Source organism: Salmo salar, chromosome ssa12 (genome assembly GCF_905237065.1).
Source record: "Salmo salar chromosome ssa12, Ssal_v3.1, whole genome shotgun sequence".
Classification (NCBI taxonomy): domain Eukaryota; kingdom Metazoa; phylum Chordata; class Actinopteri; order Salmoniformes; family Salmonidae; genus Salmo; species Salmo salar.
Genome location: NC_059453.1, coordinates 32,849,330 through 32,871,783, shown reverse-complemented (window position 1 = coordinate 32,871,783; position 22,454 = coordinate 32,849,330). Strand labels below are relative to the sequence as shown.

At 42.2% G+C, this 22,454-nt stretch overlaps 3 protein-coding genes across 3 annotated transcripts; 2 read left to right on the top strand and 1 right to left on the bottom strand.

Moving 5' to 3' along the window:
- The first annotated feature begins 565 nt into the window (after window positions 1–565).
- Window positions 566–4,715, top strand: LOC106564894 (chromobox protein homolog 8). Its single transcript, XM_014131383.1, has 5 exons — window positions 566–745; window positions 844–887; window positions 1,110–1,175; window positions 1,323–1,389; window positions 2,619–4,715. Exons 1-5 carry the CDS (start codon window positions 677–679, stop codon window positions 3,480–3,482), a joined length of 1,110 nt encoding a protein of 369 aa, XP_013986858.1. The 5' UTR covers window positions 566–676; the 3' UTR covers window positions 3,483–4,715.
- A 1,850-nt stretch (window positions 4,716–6,565) lies between these two features.
- LOC106564992 (uncharacterized protein C17orf67 homolog) lies at window positions 6,566–10,651 on the bottom strand. Its single transcript, XM_014131546.2, has 4 exons — window positions 10,356–10,651; window positions 7,577–7,665; window positions 7,204–7,356; window positions 6,566–6,929 (listed from the first exon to the last, which is right to left on the bottom strand). The coding sequence occupies exons 1-3, from the start codon at window positions 10,411–10,413 to the stop codon at window positions 7,240–7,242; spliced, it is 264 nt and encodes an 87-aa protein (XP_013987021.1). The 5' UTR covers window positions 10,414–10,651; the 3' UTR covers window positions 6,566–6,929; window positions 7,204–7,239.
- Window positions 10,652–11,806: 1,155 nt separating this feature from the next.
- Window positions 11,807–18,104, top strand: LOC106564895 (diacylglycerol kinase epsilon). The gene is made up of 11 exons (XM_014131385.2): window positions 11,807–12,928; window positions 13,266–13,425; window positions 13,773–13,892; window positions 14,215–14,358; window positions 15,010–15,167; window positions 15,415–15,463; window positions 15,955–16,068; window positions 16,454–16,525; window positions 16,783–16,910; window positions 17,260–17,371; window positions 17,745–18,104. The coding sequence occupies exons 1-11, from the start codon at window positions 12,477–12,479 to the stop codon at window positions 17,961–17,963; spliced, it is 1,728 nt and encodes a 575-aa protein (XP_013986860.1). The 5' UTR covers window positions 11,807–12,476; the 3' UTR covers window positions 17,964–18,104.
- The last annotated feature ends 4,350 nt before the right edge of the window (window positions 18,105–22,454 follow it).

Here is a 22,454-nt window from a genome sequence, read left to right as displayed (position 1 = left end):
ACACAGAGTTACACATGGAATAAACAAGCGTACATGACGCTGTAGGGATCAAGAGAACTAGGATAAACTATTGCACATGAATGTGATCTATAGCCTATGTTCTATTTAGACATATTTCCTTTAGGCCTATATTGTCTCCTAGTCTCCTCATACAATTGGCCTTACCATGACTGTAGGCTATTGATTAAGAGCACTTTAATACAAAAATATTGTATGACAGATCAGCTGATAACTGAAATGTGCACACATCCAATCTGCTTTCCTTCACCTCTTTTGGCGTTTTACATTTGAGGAACGTTGCTCCCATTGTTCATTTATTTTCATTCTGCACATGTTCTGCGTTTAATATCTGGCGACATGTGTTTTTAAAGACCGAATAATCCGAGTAATTGATCCACCGCGCTAAAGCCACCATTTTCCCCTCAAGAATTTTCAGAAGTGGACGCTCCTCCTACTCACCTAGCAACCGCGGGAACGTAGCAACGGCTAACCCAATGGGCTTTCTCTAAATGGTTCCACCAACTGCGGTTCCTAGGCAACACATGATTTCTTTGATGACGTCTTTTCTGTGCAGGAGTATTATGGGCTGTCTGGAATTCACTCCGCGAGACAGGGGAGAAAAATATCTAGCGTTCACCACCAAGCTTTAGTTAACGGTAGCTGGATTGAAGTAAACATGGAGCTGTCTGCAGTTGGGGAACGGGTTTTCGCAGCCGAATCTATCATCAAACGCCGAATAAGGAGAGTATGTGAAACACATTTTCCTAACTTGCATAATCTATTTTGACGCGCCACTGCTGTTCCCTAACGAAGCGTTCTTTTTCTATTTCTGATGACACGCAGGGTCGGATGGAATACCTTGTGAAATGGAAGGGCTGGTCACCGAAGTAAGTTGCGTTGAATTTAATGCTAGAGAACCTTGCTTCTACATGGATGTTGCTGGCTGCTAGCTGTAGCGTTCGCTTGCTAGCTAGGTGGCATCTGCTAGTGACAAAGTCAGCGAAGCACGCTTGCAGTGTTAGCAAGCTAGCTAATGTTAGCCCGTATCTATGCTTGCTTTCCCAATGTGGTGAAAAACTAACCCCTGTCAATTGTATTTTTCTCCATAGATTTAGCACTTGGGAACCGGAGGAAAATATCTTGGACTCCCGCCTCTTCGTCGCTTTCGAAGAGAGGTAAATCGTATGGATATGGGCCTGTTCATGTTGTACATTGATTGCATGCAATGTTAGCAGCACAGCAAAATAAAATGCATCCGTCACGCAAGTCGCCTATTGCACTTCGCTCTCTTGATACTCAAAATGGGTGTCTTGCTGTTTCAGGGAGCGCGAAAGGGAACTCTTTGGGCCCAAAAAGAGAGGCCCGAAACCGAAGACATTCCTGCTAAAGGTAGCTATGTTGATATGCATGCGTTGTTGAAAATAATCCATCCAACACGCAATGAAATCTACTGAATTTAAGGCTGCATGGTTGGACACGATTTCTAGCATGTGGCATGTAAACATACCAGTCTCCACCCACTATGTCTCCACAGGGTCTTCATATGGTTAATTAATTAATAAATAGCTGTTGTTGCACTGACACGTGAATGTGCAAGTTTGAAGGATCCACATGTCACGTTTTCCCATTAGAATCACCTTTTGTGTACCGGCATTAAGGCAAAATCATATTTAGTGCTGGATGTGTATTTGTGGAGGTGTGAATGTGTATTTAGGGAAATTAGTTAGTTAAGCTGGTGCTAATGGACCTCAAATGTTTTTTAACCCTAATTGAACCGAATCATGGTAAATTGGTTTGGATTGACAGGTAGCCAAATTGATCAATAAACATGCCAGGTTAATTGTTTATATTTCGAAATGAACTCAATGTAGGCCTACACGTGTGGCACATAAAATGTGCTTATAAAAGCGAGGGTTCATCTATTCAGGCGTGCATCGATTATTCGGCACGGTTAAAAGTTATTACGTTTTGACGTCTAATAATCAGTAAAGTAATCGTTATAGCTAATACCAAAAGTTTGCATGAGATTGGTTTTGAATGAAATCGTAAAATCTGAAGCCGTCATCAAACGAATGCACCAGTCTTTTCCGAGTGCCGACTATGAAAATTGCTTAATACCGGCAGCTTATTTAGAGTGCAGGTTCTCTCCCAGGCCTGTAAATAGCTGTTTTCAAACTGAGCTGAAAAGACATATATAACAAGTAACTATTGTAAAAATGCTAACACACTGGTGTAGCCTGTAAATTCTTCAGGGGACATTATGCCAAGTGAAGATTTTGTCTACTGTCTTCATTTATAGTTGTATACATGTATTGTTACAATTATACTCTTTGTTCTAACATTGTTTTGCTAATAGCAAGGGCACATTATTTATTAAGCCTTTATAAAGCTGCTGGCATACTCGTATTATATATCTATAATGACAAAGAGTATCCTCAACTGGCATTTTAAATCTGTCCTTATGAAAGAGAACATTATACCCACTGAAATTGGAGCAGTGGAAAAACATTGCCCATATTGCCATCGGCAATAGCCTACTTTCAATCTTCCATCTTTGTTGTTGATGAGATTTTCCCCAATTCAAAAGTGGTTATTCTCTGGTTTCCTTCCCCATTTAGGCTCAAGCTAAAGCCAAATCATACGAGTTCAGGAGCGATGCGGTCCGGGGGATACGTGTGACCTACCCGACCCCAGAGCCTGTCATCACCCCCAGAGCCCGAGAGGGGCTGAGGGCCGTGGTCCCCACCATCTTTCCACCCAGCACCGTCAACAGGGGCGAGAGTGTGCGGGTCAGGCCCCCAGAACCAGTCCGAGAGCACCGCCAACCAGTCCTCCAGAGGCCCCTAGGCCCCGATGGCTTTGTGATTGTCCCCAAGAAGAGAGGGCCCAAACCCAAGCTGCGATTTAAGGACAATCCCTTCAATGCTACTTCTGCCGCCACAGAGCTCCACAAGAGGAGGGCAGAGGAGCAGGCAACATACGGTCCACTCAAACTGGCCAAGCTGGGCCTGTCTGGTGGTGAAGAGAGGGAGTCTGAGATGAGGGGGATTAAACTAGCCCACAGGCACCAGTTAGAGCTGGGTGGTTATCCCCACAAGCAGATGAGGCCCGTGGCTAGTGGGAGCACACAGCAGCACTCCGGCCCAGACAGGGGCTTGTTGCACTCACACAGAATAGGCTCTGACTCCCAGGCCTGCAGGACTAAAGAATGCCCCTCAAATTACTTATCCCCTCCACACCTAAAGCACCTATCCAAAAAGAATGTGCATCAACCCAACGATGAGCTTCCACAGAGGGGGAAGCCTTCACTCATCGCCAAAATCCCTGTGTCGCGGATCCTTGGCCAAACGGACGAGGTGACTTGGAAGCCTTGCATGAACAACGTGGAGAAGGTTCTGGTGACTGATGTGACCACAAACTTTTTGACAGTGACTATCCGGGAGAGTAGCACAGATCAAGGATTCTTCAAAGATAAAAGATGATTGGCTCTGATTTTAATTCTCTTCAGCTCTGTCTCTCTCTGTCAATCTTCTATCAAATTATTTGGAATAGTCCAGACTTTATAGTGTCATTTATCAGTCAGATTTTTTTAGGTAATGTATAAAAGCAAATTGCAGGATTGTATGTGCAGATGTGTATAAATATAATATAGTTGGAAGTCTATTAAATGTAACGACCAAAATTAAAGGAAGTCCATTGAAGCTAATCACCACCCATAGGCTATTTGAAAGAGTTGCATGCCTTGTGTACAGCGTTTACTTGTTTACAAATAGCTTTTAGTTTTCAACGATCCACTTTTAAACTAACAGTATACTTTGTCAGACCGGCTATATTTGTGTCAAACTAGTACCTTTTAAATGTTAGAGGTATAATGTGGGAGCATTTGTAATTTGATTTCACATGTCCAATGAGAAAAATCTATATGGAGAAATCCTAGGCCAATTACATGCCATTTCAATATGGAGAAATCCTAGGCCAATTACATGCCATTTCAATATGGAGAAATCCTAGGCCAAATACATGCCATTTCAATATGGAGAAATCCTAGGCCAATTACATGCCATTTCAATATGGAGAAATCCTAGGCCAATTACATGCCATTTCAATATGGAGAAATCCTAGGCCAATTACATGCCATTTCAATATGGAGAAATCCTAGGCCAATTACATGCCATTTCAATATGGAGAAATCCTAGGCCAATTACATGCCATTTCAATATGGAGAAATCCTAGGCCAATTACATGCCATTTCAATATGGAGAAATCCTAGGCCAATTACATTCTATTTCAATATGGAGAAATCCTAGGCCAATTACATGCCATTCCAGTTTGAGGTGTAGCTTACCCTATTAATTTCAAAAGTTTATCAAGCACTTTTTGGAAGGTTTAATAAAAAGTGAATCAAATCTGTCTTGTTGACCTACATGTCCTCTATAAGAGTTTATATAGCCTTTACAATGCTATAGGTCAGTAGTTGAGCAGATGTCGGTCTTGTTTCCAGATTTTATAAGCTGTTAATAAAAATGGGAAAGGTGCTTGATGTTTATGACGCTGTCTTTGTCGAAGAACGTATATTGACATATTATACATAAGGTCTTTCTGTTGACATCTGTGGTGGACAAATAAATGAAATGCTTTCAGTGTAACAGGATGATCACAACCTGATGTCACAGTTTGCTTTTGAGATGCTTTCCAGTAAACTCGTTGCAATTGTCTCTGTTTCTGGTTGTCAGGATTTCTTCCAACTGATTTTCAGATTCATGGTTTGCCTTGGCTGTGAAAAGGACCGATGATAATTGCAAATGTGATTTATGGAATTACAGGTTTCAGAAATCTTTTGGTGACATGGGATTTTTGATTTAAGAAGCTGCTTTAGTTTGCATGTTTCCCGTTGTCTTAATTTCAAAATAGGCCTACCGTATTTGCCGTGGTTCGTAATGACATTTTCTTAGCAATATGGTAGTGTCAATTATAGCAGAGAAATAGGTCCTATTTTTCATTGAGATTAGTGCGTTTTGGCAACGGTCCACAAAGGCCTAGACCTTGGTTTATATATTTTGTAATGATTCAGATAGTTTCAAAACAAATCAGGACGCAACTCAAATCTATAACCCTATCTGCGTTCATTAAAAATACAATACTAACGTCACTGTCTTATTTTTATTAAAATGACAAAGATTGCTAAAATAATACAGTAGTTGGGACTCAGAGACAGCTGATAAAACATTTTAATAAGAGTTTTTTTTATTGAAATCTATTTAAATGTAATTGTGGTGTCCTCAGAGGTCGTCCTGTAAGCTCTTCACAGAAAAAAATCGCAGCCTATAATTATTTTAAGTGGTTGACATTGGGCCTACAGGAAGAATTTAATTGTACTTTTGCAAAATGATATTGGCCTTCAAATTTCCTAAAATCATAAACCATTGCAATCCAGCGCCCATCGGTATATGCGGAATGGACACGCTGGTTATGTGGGGTCACAAGGTAGGTATGCCTGTGTTACCAAACATGTCATTAGAACTATAATAGATTGCCTACGAAATATATAATGTGTTATAACCTGCTATTACACTTATGTCTGACAGGAATGCATCTGCCTGACAAAAGACTGGTCATTTCTGTATAGGCTATGTGCTTAAATTTTATGAAAAATTCGCATGATTGTTGCGTGCTTACTCAGTTTTTTTGACTTGGTTGGTTCTAGTGGCCTATTTGTACGCCTATCGGTGCATTCGTTTTTGCGGAATCATTCGATGTTGCTCGCATGCCACATGCCGATAATAATTGAACAGTCTGACTATTGATAGGCTACAGTGCACTTTCTCCAGATGAAACACACGTCATTCTCCAGATGAAACACACGTCATTCTCCAGATGAAACACACGTCTGGCGTTAGATGTTGTCACTGAATCATGGGGATATAATAAAAAAGTTACCAACAAATTTGACCAAATGCATCAATAATTGTTCGATAATTGTTCGATATTTTTGGCAATCAATCAGCCCAAACATCAGTAGCACATTTCTTAAATTGCATTTAAAATGTGTGCTGGGTCAGTCGTATACGGCCGTATATATTATCAGCTTAATGATATATTACGCAATGTTAAAAATTATTTGTACGACATTCACTTCGGAGAATAACTGGATTTGTTCTTGTCTGGATATATTTACTCCCTTCACACGCCCAGAACTGCGTAATATTTAGCCTAGTGCTCCCGGCCATTCAGTTTAGCTGCGATAAAGCGTTGAATACATTGTATCAAATAATTCCCCTCTTTCCTTTCACAAGTTGTTATTCATTGTGGTCAATAGCATGCCGTTCTTCTGTAGAGCCTCCTGCGCGAGAAAGTAACAGCACAGTGCAGAGTCACACAGTGAACTCGAGGGAAGGGCACTGTCTTAAATTGCCCAAACATCAGTAAACTACGATAGTAACCCCGGGTCAGCAGCGGGGTCAACCCACATGACCAGTTCACAGTTCCTCTTTCTTAGTTTTTATTTTCTCTAAAGAAGTCCTACTGAAGTCCTATTTCAAAACTGAAGAAGAAAAAACACACCACGTTTAGAGCATTTTCTTTTATTTGATTAGATTATTTATTCAATCATTGTTTTTTTTAAACATTGTTTTACATAATACAATGTATAATTTCTCATAACTGTATCTACATATAAACTGATCATGTATCCTCTATGATGTTAACATCATTTAATACGTTTCCTATACGCTAATGTTGCTGGAATAAGCTATGGACATCTCTACTGATGGCCACTAATGTTCCCTGCTGAGGCTTCATCATGAAATGCACGTGATAGAGTTATACTCCTAGCTTCACACTCATATCATTATCATAGTCATCATCATCATTGTCGTCGACATCATTCTTGCCGTCAGCGCCCTCCGCCACACAGAAAAAAAGTTGTTCTCCTGTAGACAAAAAAAAAATGATCTAGAATCAGTTTACCCTACCCCAATTCTAACTATAACCAATCAGGAGGGAAATACAAAACTGATCAGCGTCAAAAGGCAACTTCTTCCTATAGGCTAATTATGGGTACTTTACAATGTGTTCAATAGGCAGGAAACAGAATACTAGTTCTTTTTTTTTGTAACACCGCATTTTGCTACTCTGTTCCCTACTGAACATGACTCAGGGGACCCAAGCAGGCATGTTTTATGGTTGTGTCGGACAGACAGGGACCTGGGCTGAGAGGAGTCAAGGCGAGGTCACTGGGGGTTAGACGGGGTGTCCGTAGTTCCTGTCACAGCGGGGGTAGCAGTGGGGGTTCAGCCAGTGTTCCAGGTTGGTCTCCTGGGCCCTCTGATCCAGAACCTGCATGTGGAGCAAGTGCTCCTGTACAGAGAGAGAGAGGGAGCGAGAGAGAGAGAGAGAGAGCGAGAGAGAGAGAGAGAGAGAGCTATTCATTTATCAAGCCATAAGCAGCTCTCATTATCATATCAAAACAGAAGAAATTACAGGGTAACCGTTAAGTGAACAATTTTTTATGGATTTTTAGAAGGATGAGCACACCGCTGCAGGTTTCTAATTGTGCCCTTTCCACTTTGAACTTTACCCTCATTGGCTCATCGGGGTGGCCAGGCTTCTGCCTCTTGGTCCGCAGAAGTTGCTTAGCATAGCTCTCCTTGATGATTGGGTTTGCATCTGGCGATAGAGAGAGAAAGCATTTCAAGACATCCATATCCCTTTGTTTTCAAAGAGCTGACTGTGCAACATTACTGTTTGCCTACGCAGGTTGGCATTTATTGTCATACGTTTTGCCCAGGTCCAGAACAGAGGCTGGGAAACGCACGGTATTTAATAGAGCCATGACGACATGGAACTCTCTGCCACACCAGGCAACTCAAGCTAGCAACAAACCACTTTCAAAAAACAGATAAAAGGACACCTTACTGTGAATCGACACTGTAATTTTATATATATATTATTGTAATTTGCATTGTACTATTTATTAGACCTAGATATTGTGTGTATGTACTGATACAGTGCATTCAGAACGTTTTCAGACCCCTTGACTTTTTCCACATTTTGTTACTTTACAGCCTTATTCTAAAATTGATCAAATATTTTTTTCTACAGCAACCTACACACCATACCACATAATGACAAAGCAAAAACACGTTTTTAGAAATGTTTGTCTATATAATGTCTCACAGTTGTCAGAGCAAAAACCAAGCCATGAGGTCGAAGGAATTGTCCGTAGAGCTCCGAGACCAAAAAATGTACCAAAAAATGTACTCCTTAGTAAAAGACACATGACAGCCCGCTTGGAGTTTGCCAAAAGGCACCTAAAGACTCTCAGACCATGAGAAACAAGATTCTCTGGTCTGATGAAACCAAGATTGAACTATTTGGCCTGAATGCCAAGCGTCACGTCTGGAGGAAATCTGGCACCATCCCTACGGTGAAGCATGGTGGTGGCAGCATCATGCTGTGGAGATGTTTTTCAGCGGCAGGGACTGGGGGAATAGTCAGGATCGAGGCATAGATGAATGGAGAAAAGTACAGAGAGATCCTTGATGAAAACCTGCTCCAGAGCGTTCAGGACCTCAGACTGGGGTGAAGGTTCACCTTCCAACAGGACAACAACCATAAGCACACAGCCAAGACAACGCAGGAATGGCTTCGGGACAAGCCTCTGAATGTCCTTGAGTGGCCCAGCCAGAGCCCGGACTTGAACCCAATCAAACATCTCTGGATGTGGAAAAAGTCAAGGGGTCTGAATACTTTCCAAGGGCACTGTATGTAGGCTATGTGTGACATTTTAAATGTATGTATTTCAGTCCTTGACGAATAATGTTCTGTACTATGTATAATGTCATGTTTCATGTGGACCCCAGGAAGAGTAGCTGATGCTTTTACAGCGGCTAATGGGGATCCTAATAAATTCCAAATACCCACCAAAATGGGATTTTAAACATAACCTTAACCATAACCTTAACCACACCGCTAACCCTAACTTTAAAGCCAATTTTGACTTAGCAGCTGGCCCATCTAGCAGAAAATTGTTCAGTTCTGCCTCCAGGGCAAGATTCATGACAATGAACGTCAACCTTCATTTGGCTACATCTATCTCAAATGAAAATATTGCAACCATCAGTGACATAGGGTACTCTGTGCACAATATACCAAAAACAATATTCTTGTCATTTTCCTGATATCGGTCATTATTTGTCACCCACTCTTTCCTCCTGTATCTATCTGGTTGCTCTTGACTTTTATAACTCAAAACACAACATTAACCTACATTTCCAGACTTGCCATTTCAGTTGCAGCCATTAAACAGGAAGAAAAACTTGCATTAGATTTCAAACAGTCAACAACAACCACCTCATCACACACCCAGCGTGTGCAGGATATAGGGGAGAAGCTGCTGTTTGTTTGACTGGTACATGTTGAGCCGTGTACTCTCTAACGTACCAGGCTGTGGATGCAGATCAACAGCCCCTGGTCTACATCCCAAATGGCACCCTATTCCCTATATAGTGCACTGGGCCCTGGTCAAAAGTAGTGCACTATATAGGGAATAGGGTGCCATTTGAGATGCAGCCCCTAGTCTCATAGAGCTCTGTCTCTGTCCGTCCCCCAGCAGCAGCAGAATATCATTAGGAGGCTGTTTTTTGGTGGAGCAACAAAGTAGCCATTCATTTCCCTCACTCTCCAGAGAGCCAGGCCAGCCCATGGAGCACGTGACCCCCAAAGGCCAACCTGCGAGGGGGTATTAAAATGAACCTGGCTGGCTCTGTCAACAGCGCCAGGCACACACAGCGACGTGGCAAAGCACCACCCAGGGCTCATGCATGCTTTTTGCAATGATTTTGAAACTGCATTGATAAGAGCTTCAAAATGGAAGTACATGATATTGTAATAGGGAGCATATCAATACAGTATTTAAATGAGCTATGTGCATGCAGTTAAAACAATTATGTCATATTTGTTTGGTTTTACATGAACAATTATTTGTTTAGCTTATTTTCATATTTTCATGCAATATCTTCATACAACAGAAATGTATTTAATTTCATATTTACTAGTTACAATGACACAACACAATATTTGCTTTTCTGACTGAATTGCATTTTTATTTTGTAAGTTTAATTATGCAGCAATTACTTTGCTTTATGAATGTAATTATTTGATCATATAAATTACAGCATTAATTACTACATAACAACTGCATATTCATATTTTCTTAAAACAACATTTCTATTGCATTAAAATTTAGAAAAAAATTACAAAAAATGTATTAGAGACCTCTAAAAGACTCACAAGCCACCAATAGGTTAATTAATACATTTTTCTAAAGGCAATTTACCTCTTCAAAACGAGCCTACCTGCTGTGTAGATGGTCAAGAGGACCAGACAGAGGGAAAATGCCACAAACTTCTTCATCTTGGTCTCAGCTCACCTGCCCGGTTACTTCTGCACTGAGACCCCAGTCCGTAGGAGATTGGGGGGTAAATTCTCGTCTTACGTCACCGATCAACTCCCCATCCAAATATTACAAAACTGGGTCACACAACTGTGAAAACATCTGCTGTGCTGGCATGAGACATTTATTTATTTGGTGGTGATTATAGCATGCAATGTACTTGTTTTTCATCAGTTTGAACTTTGATACCGTACTCAAATAGATTTTTCTTCTAGCATGAATTACATCTGTATCCAGTTGCAGCGTCATGATTTCAAATATGCAATGCTGATTCTATCCACTAGATGGCGCGCAAAACTCATTTTATACATAGATAACTTGTCAAGGATTAATGGATGTGTTTTTCGCAAGGCAGTGGTTTTTAAAGGCTGTTTTCTGTTTTGTCCTTGGTTTCCCGGAAACTAGGCCATGTGCCTTATCGGCCTTGGGCCACACTTTTTTTTACGGCACTTCAATACAAAGTGATTTCCGTAGCAGGTTAGGATAGCATTTTCGCTAACCATAACCCTTTCTCAACCTTAACCTCAGTATCCTAACCTCCTTAGTAAATTATCCAAACCTGCTACAGTATCGAAGTGCCGTGAAAATAGTGTTTTGGCCTTATCACTGTTTGGATTGCAAGATTGTTTGACAGCTTAGCTAGTTTTTAAGTCATTCCAGAAAAATGTAATGTAATACAGTTATTGTTCAACTTCTTTCTATCATCATGTAGAAATTCCCAAATAACGTGTCTGCTTTCCCTAAATATAAGATTTAAGAAATGACGGGTAACTTCCTATAGGCCTAATCAGTGAATGTGAAGCTCTGTCTGCGTTTATAATATAAATATGTTATGTAGATGTGTCATGATGCCTTTGAGGCAAATGTTATTAATACTATTTTAATATACTGAACGAAAAGCTCTAAATCTTTCCCCTCAACAAACTGTTTTTGATATGTTATTCAGTTGCCAGAGTCAGCTGAGCACTACGTAAAAACGTACGTCATGGTTTACGTTAGCATACTGGCCAATTAAAACGGACGACACTGTTACTAATCGGGGCTTTCGACATTGCAGCCCGCTTTAAAGACGACTCGAAACTGACTGATCTACAAATCACATTGCATCGTAAATTACCATAGAGAATGATAGAGACCTCTAGTGGCCAAAAGGCAATTAGCATGGGCAGCGCCATTGAGGGCTTCCACCATTTTAATGTAGTCAACTGGGTGGGACTTTATTGGCTCATCCCTCCTGGTGACCCCTTTGGAGTCATGTCCAACCGGGTCATCGGGAGGGATCAGCCAATCGGGAAGAAGAAAATGGACTACTTCAAAATGGAGATAGCCGCAATGGCGCTGCCCATGTTGTCACAGACTCTACAATGGCACAGATACAAAGAAGAGTCCTATATCTATCTCTATGTAAATAACTGCTCAATATTATTTGCAGATCAGTCAGTCAAAATGTACCCATGATACAACACGGTTTTGACGCGCTTGAACACTGCCATTAGGTGGGAAGGCCACTGTTTGCAATGGGACATATGTTTAATCGATGAATCTATTGTTTAGTCGTGTTATTGATATAGTAATAAAGCTGTCACGTCAATGCAACCTTTAATATTATAAATGCCTGTGCATGCGTTTCGGATGTTTATTTTATTTTTTACAGACGATGGATTATCAGCTTCTAATGTAGTCATTGCTGGAGAGGTGAGGAGCACATCAGGTGCCCAGTAACTATATCTAGCATAGCCTCTGATAACAACAACACTAAGCTAATATTTAACATTTTGGTGGTCGTCGTCTAGCAACGTCTTTTGCAACAACAACAAAAATCACGGCAGTCATTGTTTACAATCTCGCTCGAGCCTTGATTTGTGCTTTATTTCGCAACACGAGAAGGTTGTCATTTTCTCGTAGCTATTGCATGGACATCGTGATGCGCGCGCCTTGCGCACAATGTTTATATTGGTGAATTCTCGTGATAGTCTATGATTTGATTAGTTTATTTGCGTTAATACCAACCACTCTTCCTCGAATGTCTATGGAGGGGGACGAGGGAAACCGTGACCAATCGTCACGAGAAGAGTGGACACTCCTGTTTTGGACCTCTCTCGCTGTCGTAGTGCCCGTGATCATTACATTGTGGTGCAGTGTCCAACGCTCCAAACGGAAAATACACATGAAAGACTTCTTCCGCAAGAGCAAGCACGGTTGGCACTGTACCGACCTGTTCAACAAGCCCACCTACTGCTGTGTATGCCAACAACACATTCTACAAGGGGCGTTCTGCGACTGCTGTGGAGTGTGCGCCGACGAGACATGCCTGCGTCTGGCCGACCGGAGCCTTGTGTGCAAAGAGATTATGGCTCCGTCCCAAACGGATGGGACACTAGAGCACCGCTGGGTCCGAGGAAACGTCCCTCTCTGCAGTGTCTGTGCGGTCTGCAAGGAGCAATGTGGGAACCAACCGAAGCTGTGTGACTTTAGGTAATGTTATTTTGCTTCTCGGCTGTCATTTGTGTGTGAGTTTCTGTCTGCCACATTAATCAAAGTGAAGCCCAGCGGGATGCGAAGGCGTTAACTTTTATATCTGGTTTTGGCACGAAAGATGGAGAGGGTGCTATTTGTAATGTTTCAATCACGTGGAAGCTGAAATTGCCTTATTTGCAAATTGACAATAATTAATATCATGTCCCTTTCCTTTCACGTAGCCTTTCCTTTCAGTACAATTCAGCTCTCTGTCCACCTTTTGCCTTGACATTACCGTGAGCTCCACATAAATTGTGCTTGACCCACTGATGGGTGTGTGTTTGTCCCTTGGCAGGTGTGTGTGGTGTCAGACCATGGTGCACGACGATTGCAAGGCCAGCCTGTCGGACGGGAAGCGCTGTGAGCTGGGCGAGTTCCGCAGCCTCATCATCCCCCCTCACTACCTTCACCATGTCAACAAGCTCCGCCGCAGGCATCCTGATGAGTACAGCAAGGTCAGAGGTCACACGCAGGGAGGGGTCAGTGTCTGGGGTTAGGGTGTTCCAAATGGTGGATCGGGACCAACTGGTTGGTTGCATTACTAGCGACTACCAGTCCCTCTTGAGTCAGGTTAGAAGACTGGGCTGTAGCTTGAAACAGGTTTCGTTTACTTTAATTTTAACTGAAAGGTTGCTGGATCGAATCCCTGAGCTGACAATGTAAAAATCTGTCGTTCTGCCCCTGAACAAGCCAGTTAACCCACTGTTCCCCGATAGGCCGTCATTGTAAATAAGAATTTGTTCTTAACTGACTTGCCTAGTTAAATAAATGTTAAATTAAACAAATTTAACTGTGTGTCTAGCTGGCGTCTGCCTGCGGGAGCAGCTGGACTCCAGTGCTGGTCCTGGCCAACACTCGCAGTGGGAACAACATGGGGGAGGCTCTGCTTGGAGAGTTCCGCACCATCCTCAACCCTGTCCAGGTCAGTCAGTCCTCTATGTAGCATCCTGTAGGAGCATATTATGGAATTATTAAGATGTCTAGGTCAAATTGAACTGGTGCACAGTAGGCAATCTTTCGAGTTAAAGTGATTGTGGAGGCGGTGATGGTGGGATGCATAAACATCTCCCTCCCGTCCACCGTTTCCCCTTTGTTTCCTCCCATATCATCCCTTTTCTGTCTGCTATCCTCTCCTCCTCTCCTTTCCTCTCTCCTCTCCTCCTCTCCTTTCCTGTCTCCTTTCCTCTCTCCTCCTCTCCTTTCCTCTCTCCTCTCCTTTCCTCTCTCCTCCCCTCCTCTCTCAGGTGTTTGACCTGTCGGAGCTGCCTCCCTCCAAGGCCCTGCAGCTGTGCACCTTGCTGCCTCCAGGCAGTGTTAGGGTGCTGGTGTGTGGGGGGGACGGAACCGTGGGCTGGGTGCTGGATGCCATCGACACCATGAAGCTCAAGGTAAAGCTGTGTGTGTGTGTGTGTGTGTGTGTGTGTGTGTGTGTGTGTGTGTGTGTGTGTGTGTGTGTGTGTGTGTGTGTGTGTGTAACATGACAGTGGCAGGAGCAGATGAGAGTCGTGCAGCTCTATGCCAGACTGTCGTAACTGCTGTTGCAACTAACGTTGCTGTACCTACTGTTGTTGTTGGTTATTATTGAATAAGACTGTAGATGCTTGAAATGTTTCCGATGGAGCTATCGCATTAGATATTGTTTGATAGCTCAAACGGTTGGTACGTTTTGAAGGAGGGCGGTCACGTGTGTTTGTGAGCAGAGGATTTCATTTTTTAATTTTTATTTACCTTTATTTAACCAGGTAGGCCAGTTGAGAACAAGTTTTCATTTACAACTGCGACCTGGCCAAGATAAAGCAAAGCAGTGTGACAAAAACAACAACACAGAGTTACACAAACAAACGTACAGTCAATAACACAATAGAAAAATCTATGTACAGCGTGTGCAAATGTAGAAGAGTTGGGAGGTAAGGCAATAAATAGGCCATAGAGGCGAAATAGGATCACTGGTTTGATCCCGGTATGGGGACAGGGACAGCGGATGAAGATATGTTAGCAGCACCGTGATGTCTGTTTCACATGTGTGTATTGGTCTCCAGGGCCAAGATCAGTTCATCCCCAGGGTGATGATCCTGCCCCTGGGTACGGGGAACGACCTGTCCAACTCCCTGGGCTGGGGGTCTGGCTACGCCGGGGAGATCCCTGTGGAGCAGGTGCTCCGGAACATCCTCGAAGCAGAGGTGGTCAAGATGGACAGGTCAGTGGAGAGCCAGAGGAAGTAATGTAGCCTGCTGTGCTAACGCTACGAAGCTCAAGTAATGTAGCCTGCTGTGCTAATGCTATGAAGCTGAAGTCATGTAGCCTGCAGAGCTAATGCTACGAAGCTCATGTAACGTAGCCTTCTGTGCTAACGCTGCATAGCTCAATATCCCTAGTTCCATTTGTGTTGTAACATAGTTGTAAATGATCCAGTATGACATTTTTATCTCCACATGTCCTAACAGGTGGAAAGTTCAGGTAGCCTCAAAGGGGCTCTACTTTCGTAAGCCAAAGGTGAGTTGCATTTCACCCTCTCTAGCTAGCCTCTTTTGATCTTGTCCATTTGCCTGGCATTTTGATATAATTCAGCAACACATACTATATTCAGTGTGTGGCCCATACAGGAATCGCTCCTATAACTCTGGTGTTGCCACTGCCAGAACCATGCTGCAACCAAGTGATCCATTGCGATCATGGGGCTGTTCCAGAAAGCTGTATCAATGAGTAAGCCAGCTAACTGTCCAAAATTGCTTGAAATAACGTATTTTTATGAAAAAGGACTTTAAATTGACAAGATATAATTGACTCGACAAACAACAACCAATATACAAATTCAGCGTTTTTAATGAACCAGAAAAACAAGTTATATAGTTGTTTATCAACGTTAGCTGGTTAACTTAATAATCCTGCTTACTGGAAGAGCCTACGTGATTGATTATTCGCTGTTTATACCCTTGATTTGCTCACCAAAGGACCTCCTAACTCGTGTGTACTATTCTCATCAGGTCCTGTCCATGAATAACTATTTCTCAGTGGGCCCGGATGCCCTGATGGCTCTCAACTTCCACACCCACCGTGAGAAGACCCCCTCCTTCTTCTCCAGCCGCATCATCAACAAGGTCAGTCGGCCAAAGACACATCTGAAAATATAAACAAACATATGCAAATGTCGTCACGCGGTTGAATTTACATACAGTATGAGAGGAAATATACAGGGTGGTTGCTTGAGTGTAATGGTCGACACATCAATTTGGAAAAAATTCTTTAATGCTACTTTTCTCTCTTAGTCAAATACATTTGGAAACGCTTTTACTTACTGAATATTAATTATGTGCTTAGTTGTTCTATAAATGGCTGATTCAGAATAGTCTCGGAGTGGTTATTTGGGTGAAAATGTAATAAATATTTGAATTCGTTCAAACATGACCTGCTTTTGATAACACGTGTCCTTTGTCCATATTACTTTCCCCTTTATAACAGTCAAACTGTTGCCTTTCCTTCTAGGCTGTATATTTCATGTATGGCACCAAAGATTGCTTAGTTCAAGAATGCAAAGACCTGGATAAGAGAATTGAGGTAAGGTGTGCACAAAGACACACACAAACAACACACAGGCAGACACAGTGTCCTCAGGGAACGACTCTCGTGTCTATTGTGCACTCTTTCACCTCTATGCCTCTGGAAGAATTTAATAGAATGTTCCGTTGCCTTGGTAAATGTCACAAACTTAAAATGAACTCAAGCATTCTTTGTGCATTGTATAATCCCTGGATGCCTCCTTGAACTAGCTGATACTCATATAATTTAGTAATATTGTGTGTGTGCTCATACAGTTGGAGTTGGATGGAGAGAGAGTGGCCCTGCCCAGTCTGGAGGGCATCATTGTGTGTAACATCGGATACTGGGGCGGAGGCTGTCGTCTGTGGGAGGGCATGGGAGACGAGCCCTACCCCCCTACGCGGTGAGCACCACCGGCTCACACAGGACTTTAGACAATACAGAAATGGAGACAGTAAAGGCTTTCGAAAGCCCTACCATCAGACGGACTATGTCCATTGAAAAGTTGTTTGTGTATTATCACTGAAAGCATAACTCAAGATCACTTTGTCCTTTCTTATGAAGCCTTCATATACTCTATATTAGACCTTTAGAGATGCTTCAGAAATCATTCATAAGCTAATGTCATGTGATCTAAAGGGTGATTTGTGAAGCATATATCTAGGCCTTATGAAACCTTTATGAATGCTCTATAAAGCTTTTCTAAGGTGTCATTTTCTAAGTGTTTTTTTCCCTCCTGTCCTCTCTCCCAGGCTGGATGACGGGCTGCTGGAGGTGGTCGGTGTGTTTGGCTCCTTCCACTGTGCTCAGATCCAAGTCAAGATGGCCAACCCGGTGCGGCTGGGCCAGGCCCACACAGTCAGGGTGAGGTTACAGCACCATCACCACTGCTCGCTGTTTTATCTCCACAGTGTGAGAGGACAGCTGTGGTGTACTGGACACATTTGTGTCCGGTGTATTCTGTGTTTCCTTCCTGTTTCTGTCATTTTGACCTTAGCTGACTAGATACAGTATCAGTTTGAATGGCCATCTTTTATTAGTAACGGGGTAATTTGCTAGTTTTGTCTTTAAAAGTGGTTAGTTCATGTACAGTGAATGTCAATGTACTTAAAATATGCTTTTACTTTGCTCATCACTGTTCAGCTCTTCCAAAGTATTTTTTTTAATTAACCTTCTCTTTCCTTTGCTTTTCTCCGCCCATCTCTCTTACCACCTCTCCCTTCCTATCTCTCTGTAGCTGGTGCTGAAGACATCCCGGATGCCCATGCAGGTGGACGGGGAGCCGTGGGCCCAGGGCCCGTGCACCATCACCATCACCCACAAGACCCAAGCCTTCATGCTCTACCACAGCGCCGAGCAGACGGACGACGACGACGAATCCAGCACCTCCGAGGCTGAGAGCTCTGCCCCCCATGACTCTCCCAAGCCAGCAGGTCCCGCCTCTGCTCGTGCCTGAGCCCCCAAGTTCCACCACCCCAATGTTTCGTCCATCCCCCTCCTTTGTTCGTTGTAGTAAATGCTGATGACATAATGCCACGCTTGCACACTCCCCAGATGATGATATAAGCCAGAGCTCAGGCATATTCCCGCCTCAGGGTAAAGGAAGGAAGGAGATGTTTCAGTGGAGGATGGGCTGTATATTTGCACTGATCCCTTGTTCTATAGTTTTAATAGTTTGGCAGTGTTTCCCAACATGGACCCCGTGTGTCCCTGACTCAGGAGGAAGCATTGACCTCGACACTCCGACTCCTATGATAGAATATATATTTATATTAGTAAGTCAATCACTGGACGTTTGTTTTGTTTATTTCATGATGATGCACTGTTATTGCCATGTTGGCCAAATCCCCAATGTGCTGTATTGTACAGACACTAGTTAGTGGTTAATAAGTCTTAAGAAACTGTTACTTGACTATATTTCTTAAAATCAGTTTATTAGGACTCCTAGTTATCCATTCCTAGTGAAATATCCGTTGCTTATGAAGGATTTATTCACAGGTTTTCATCATTTCGGCCTTGTAATTTTGGGAGACAAAATGTCTACCACAATAATCCACTCAGTCTTAACGTACACCTACTTTTTCTTGCAATATTTTTTCCTTTTCTTGATTAGACCTCTTTTTGTGTTGGGCACTTCGTTGTTGCACTGTAGGAATTACGCCGTAGGACGTAGTTAGAATTGTCCCTCAAAACCGACTGCTCAAAGTGTTCATAAGTATGGTTATGATATTACTCTGTCCGTATCTATTTTGTTGATGTTGTCTACTATGGAAAGATTGTTTATTTCAAACGCTTTGTCTTCGTGCTGCTTAGCACTAGACAAACCGCTAGGTGACACTGTCTGTCACATAGAAATAGATTAGCATCTAGCCATTCTATTTCTATGGTGTGTCGACTGTCGTAATGTTTATTACCACTGAATGTTTTAATGATCTGTGATTGGGTTTTTCTGAATCTCCGTCACCTTTCAGGAATAATGTCATGCTGTTTTGTCATTTTAGTGAGGTCAAGGGTCAAAGTTGAGATATCAGAAGGTTTGTTACAGCCATAATATAAAGTTATAGGTGGCGTTCCAGGTTGTCTGTTATGCAGTCACACTGCGCACCTGTCCCTAAGCACTTCTGCAGGTCCCTAGGCTTGTGGAACCAGTCCGATCACTGCGTTCGCCATTCTATTTCAAATCACGTGCAGTAGAACAGAATGGTTAACACAGCAATCAGATTGGTTCCACCAGGTTACCAGCCCCCCCATCCACATAATCTTATTCATTGTGATCTATAAGGGAAAAGTGATCCTAGATCAGCACTCCTAATCATCTGTGCAGCGTGACTGCAAAAACATGACCTGGAACGTCTCCTAAAAGTCTCGGCGCTTAAGAGATTAAGCCAGAGCCAACTATTGGCATCAACTGTATAACGGGAGGATTGTCAATGTTCATCTAAAGCTTCAGAGGTCCATAGTTATCAATATAATGCCAATGCTTGTGATATACAAGTGCTTACATTCCCTTTGTGTGTGTTAAGCCGTTGGGTAATGTCTCGTTGCTTGAGGACACCCATTTTATGTGTATCTGCGCTTCTACTGTGTTTACAACAAATCTGAATGTTCTAGAAACAGGTCTGAGCATCTTAACTGTGGACAGAAGTGTTATTTCAAACAGTATAGGTCAGGGGTGTTCAACTCTTACCCTACGAGGTCCGGAGCCTGCTGGTTTTCTGTTCTACCTGATAATGAATTGCACACACCTGGTGTCCCAGGTCTAAATCAGTCCCCGATTAGAGGGGAACAATGAAAAAACTGCAGTTGAGTTTAAGGGGTATAGAGCCCCACACTGGAGGCGTCATAATACCCATCAAACCTAGTGGTCAAACAGGGAAATGGTTCCAATCGTTTTTCCACCATTCATTTTTCCTATTTTAAAAACACTTAAGGGCTGTGTTTCCTGTAGGCTAACCCTGGCGTGACGTTTTGATAATCATGTAAATCTCTCTCGGACAAGGTGACTTATCAATATATTCAGCTCCATTTACTCTCAGATTCAAAAATGTTAATTAGCATCAAAGTAGTTTAGTTTATTAATTTGACCATTTTAAAAAACAAGCACACAAAACTTAAAAGCCGTACATGCACATGAATAAAATCATCGAGGATAACACACAAAGTCTGGGACTTATTTCCATTGTGGTCCTCCTGAAACAAGATGGCTAGACAAGATCCAACACAGTATGGCAGTGAAATAATAAAACAAAAACATAGAAGAACATCTATCTCATTCCAGTTACATCATAGGGGTTATTCATATGGGCACAGAGGACATGAAACATTTTTTTTAAAGCTGTCCAGAGAGGACGTTGTTTTTATAGGCAGAGGCAACTCATTCCATTCTGAGGCTCCCGTATACAAGAAAGTACCTTTCCCAGCATTACTCCTGAACCTGTATAAGCACACATCAGCAACACCTGATCTGGTGCTGTGATTGTGTGCATCCCTAACACGAGGAAAGTAATCACTTAGATATCTGGGCGCAGGACCATAAATACTCCTGTAAACCAAACCTAGTCTAATCTGGGACACCCTAGCCTCAACAGGCAGCTAGTTTAGTTCCTGAAAGCAGCTCCTGCCTATGTGAGTACGTGGACTCACCTTCAATACTACCCTGATCAACTTATTCTGGGCTATCTGGAGCTTCCCCTTCATAAGTTTAGATAAGCCCCCAAACCAGGAAGTACTAGCATAGTCAAAATGGCATTGAATGAGGGCAGTAGCTAGCACTTTCATGGAGTCCTTATCAAGCAGCTTGGACTTTCTAGCCAAAAACTTAGTCCTGGCATTAACCTTCCCTAGCACCTTATTGGCCATGCTCACACCTCCCAAGCTTCCATTCAAGGATACATCCCAAGTAGCTAACAGAGGTTTTAGTAGTCAGCACCTCACCCCCTAACTCCACTCTGATTTCAGACGACCTAAACAATTTAGGTCTGGATCCAAAAAGAATTGCTTCAGTTTTCCCTAAGTGCAGATATAGCTTATTATCTCCAAGCCATTTGCTAATGTTAGTAAGCTCTGTGCTAAGTATGCTCTCCAACAGTTTTACTTTTGTGAGACACCAGAAGTGTAGTCATCCGCATAAAGAAAAAGACGGCAAGAACAAGCATCTTTCATGTCATTAATATACAATGAAAACAGCAGAGGCCCAAGCACGCTCCCCTGCGGAACGCCACAACTCATTGGTTTTGCCCGAGACAGTGAACCATTAACCTCTACTACTTGCTCTCTTCCTGATAAATAGGACTTTACCTAGCGTAGAGGGATACTGCTTAACCCCAGTGCCTCCAGTTTGGAGATGAGGAGACAGTGGTTAACTGTATCAAAGGCCTTCTGTAGGTCAAGCAGTACCATTTCACACAGATTTCCCTCATCAATCTCTTTCCTGATGAAGTCAGTCAAGTAAAGTACACATTAATCAGTGGAGTATGTTTTTCTAAAACCCAAATGAAAATCATACATTAGACCATGTTTGTTAACATATTCATACATTTGCTCATGTACAATTCTCTCCAGGATCTTTGATGTTACAGAGGATAGATACAGGCCTATAATTCCCAGGGTCAGACTTTATCCCCTTCTTATACAGAGGTATAACTTTAGCTTGTTTCATGTCCCTGGGAAAGTAGACATGCAAAACTACAAATCCCTGCAAGCTCTAGCTGACACCTTTGCTAACAGGTATTGTGTTAAAACTTGCACAAGACGGTTCACAGAACTGTCAATTTAAATATATTCTTCCAATTTACTCATTACTACATTTAACTAACATTAGATAAATGAATCCAGAGATTCTTACCTTTCCTTCAATTCGACAGTCTCGTCCAGATCATGGCATTTGCAGTTCTTTATTATAGCCACATTAACAGCTAATTAACATTTCATTTTGGGGGGTAAATACAGGCAAATATATTTATAAAGGTCACCTTTTCCTAGAGATTTACATGGTTATCAAAACATCACACCAGGGTAAGTCTACATGAAACACAGCCCTTATTTTAAGTGTTTCTAAAATCTCCTATGGGATTTGACCGCTAGGTGTTATGGGTATTATGACTCATACTGTGGTAATCCATTGGCTGTAAGGTTTTATAGAAATGTAATTGCATTGCTGGAGAAGAGCATGTACTGTATGCCACTGATTGTTCTCAACTAGATTGTCTTCAGATATTGAATGGTAATGGATAATTTTAGTCTTGGTAGTTTATGTACACGTCATTGTCTACACTTAACGATGGAAGGAGACCGTGTGATAGTCTATAGCTGATACATTTTCCTGTAAAGTTTTGAGTAAAATGTACAGCGTACCATGAGGAACAGTATATTTGGAAATATATTTAGCTACATGTGTAGTTTTTGCAGTCAAACCACTGTACATAAATGCACAAGATTGCTGTGGATA

Coding starts and splice junctions, on each gene's coding strand:
- LOC106564894 (XM_014131383.1), top strand. CDS start 677: ATGGAGCTGTCTGCAGTTGGGGAACGGGTTTTCGCAGCCGAATCTATC. Junction 888..1,109: donor TGGAAGGGCTGGTCACCGAA/GTAAGTTGCGTT, acceptor TTTTCTCCATAG/ATTTAGCACTTGGGAACCGG. Junction 1,176..1,322: donor TTCGTCGCTTTCGAAGAGAG/GTAAATCGTATG, acceptor TTGCTGTTTCAG/GGAGCGCGAAAGGGAACTCT.
- LOC106564992 (XM_014131546.2), bottom strand. CDS start 10,413: ATGAAGAAGTTTGTGGCATTTTCCCTCTGTCTGGTCCTCTTGACCATC. Junction 7,666..10,355: donor CTTGACCATCTACACAGCAG/GTAGGCTCGTTT, acceptor CTCTATCGCCAG/ATGCAAACCCAATCATCAAG. Junction 7,357..7,576: donor ACCCCGATGAGCCAATGAGG/GTAAAGTTCAAA, acceptor CTCTCTGTACAG/GAGCACTTGCTCCACATGCA.
- LOC106564895 (XM_014131385.2), top strand. CDS start 12,477: ATGTCTATGGAGGGGGACGAGGGAAACCGTGACCAATCGTCACGAGAA. Junction 13,893..14,214: donor CCATCCTCAACCCTGTCCAG/GTCAGTCAGTCC, acceptor CTCCTCTCTCAG/GTGTTTGACCTGTCGGAGCT. Junction 17,372..17,744: donor GCCAGGCCCACACAGTCAGG/GTGAGGTTACAG, acceptor ATCTCTCTGTAG/CTGGTGCTGAAGACATCCCG.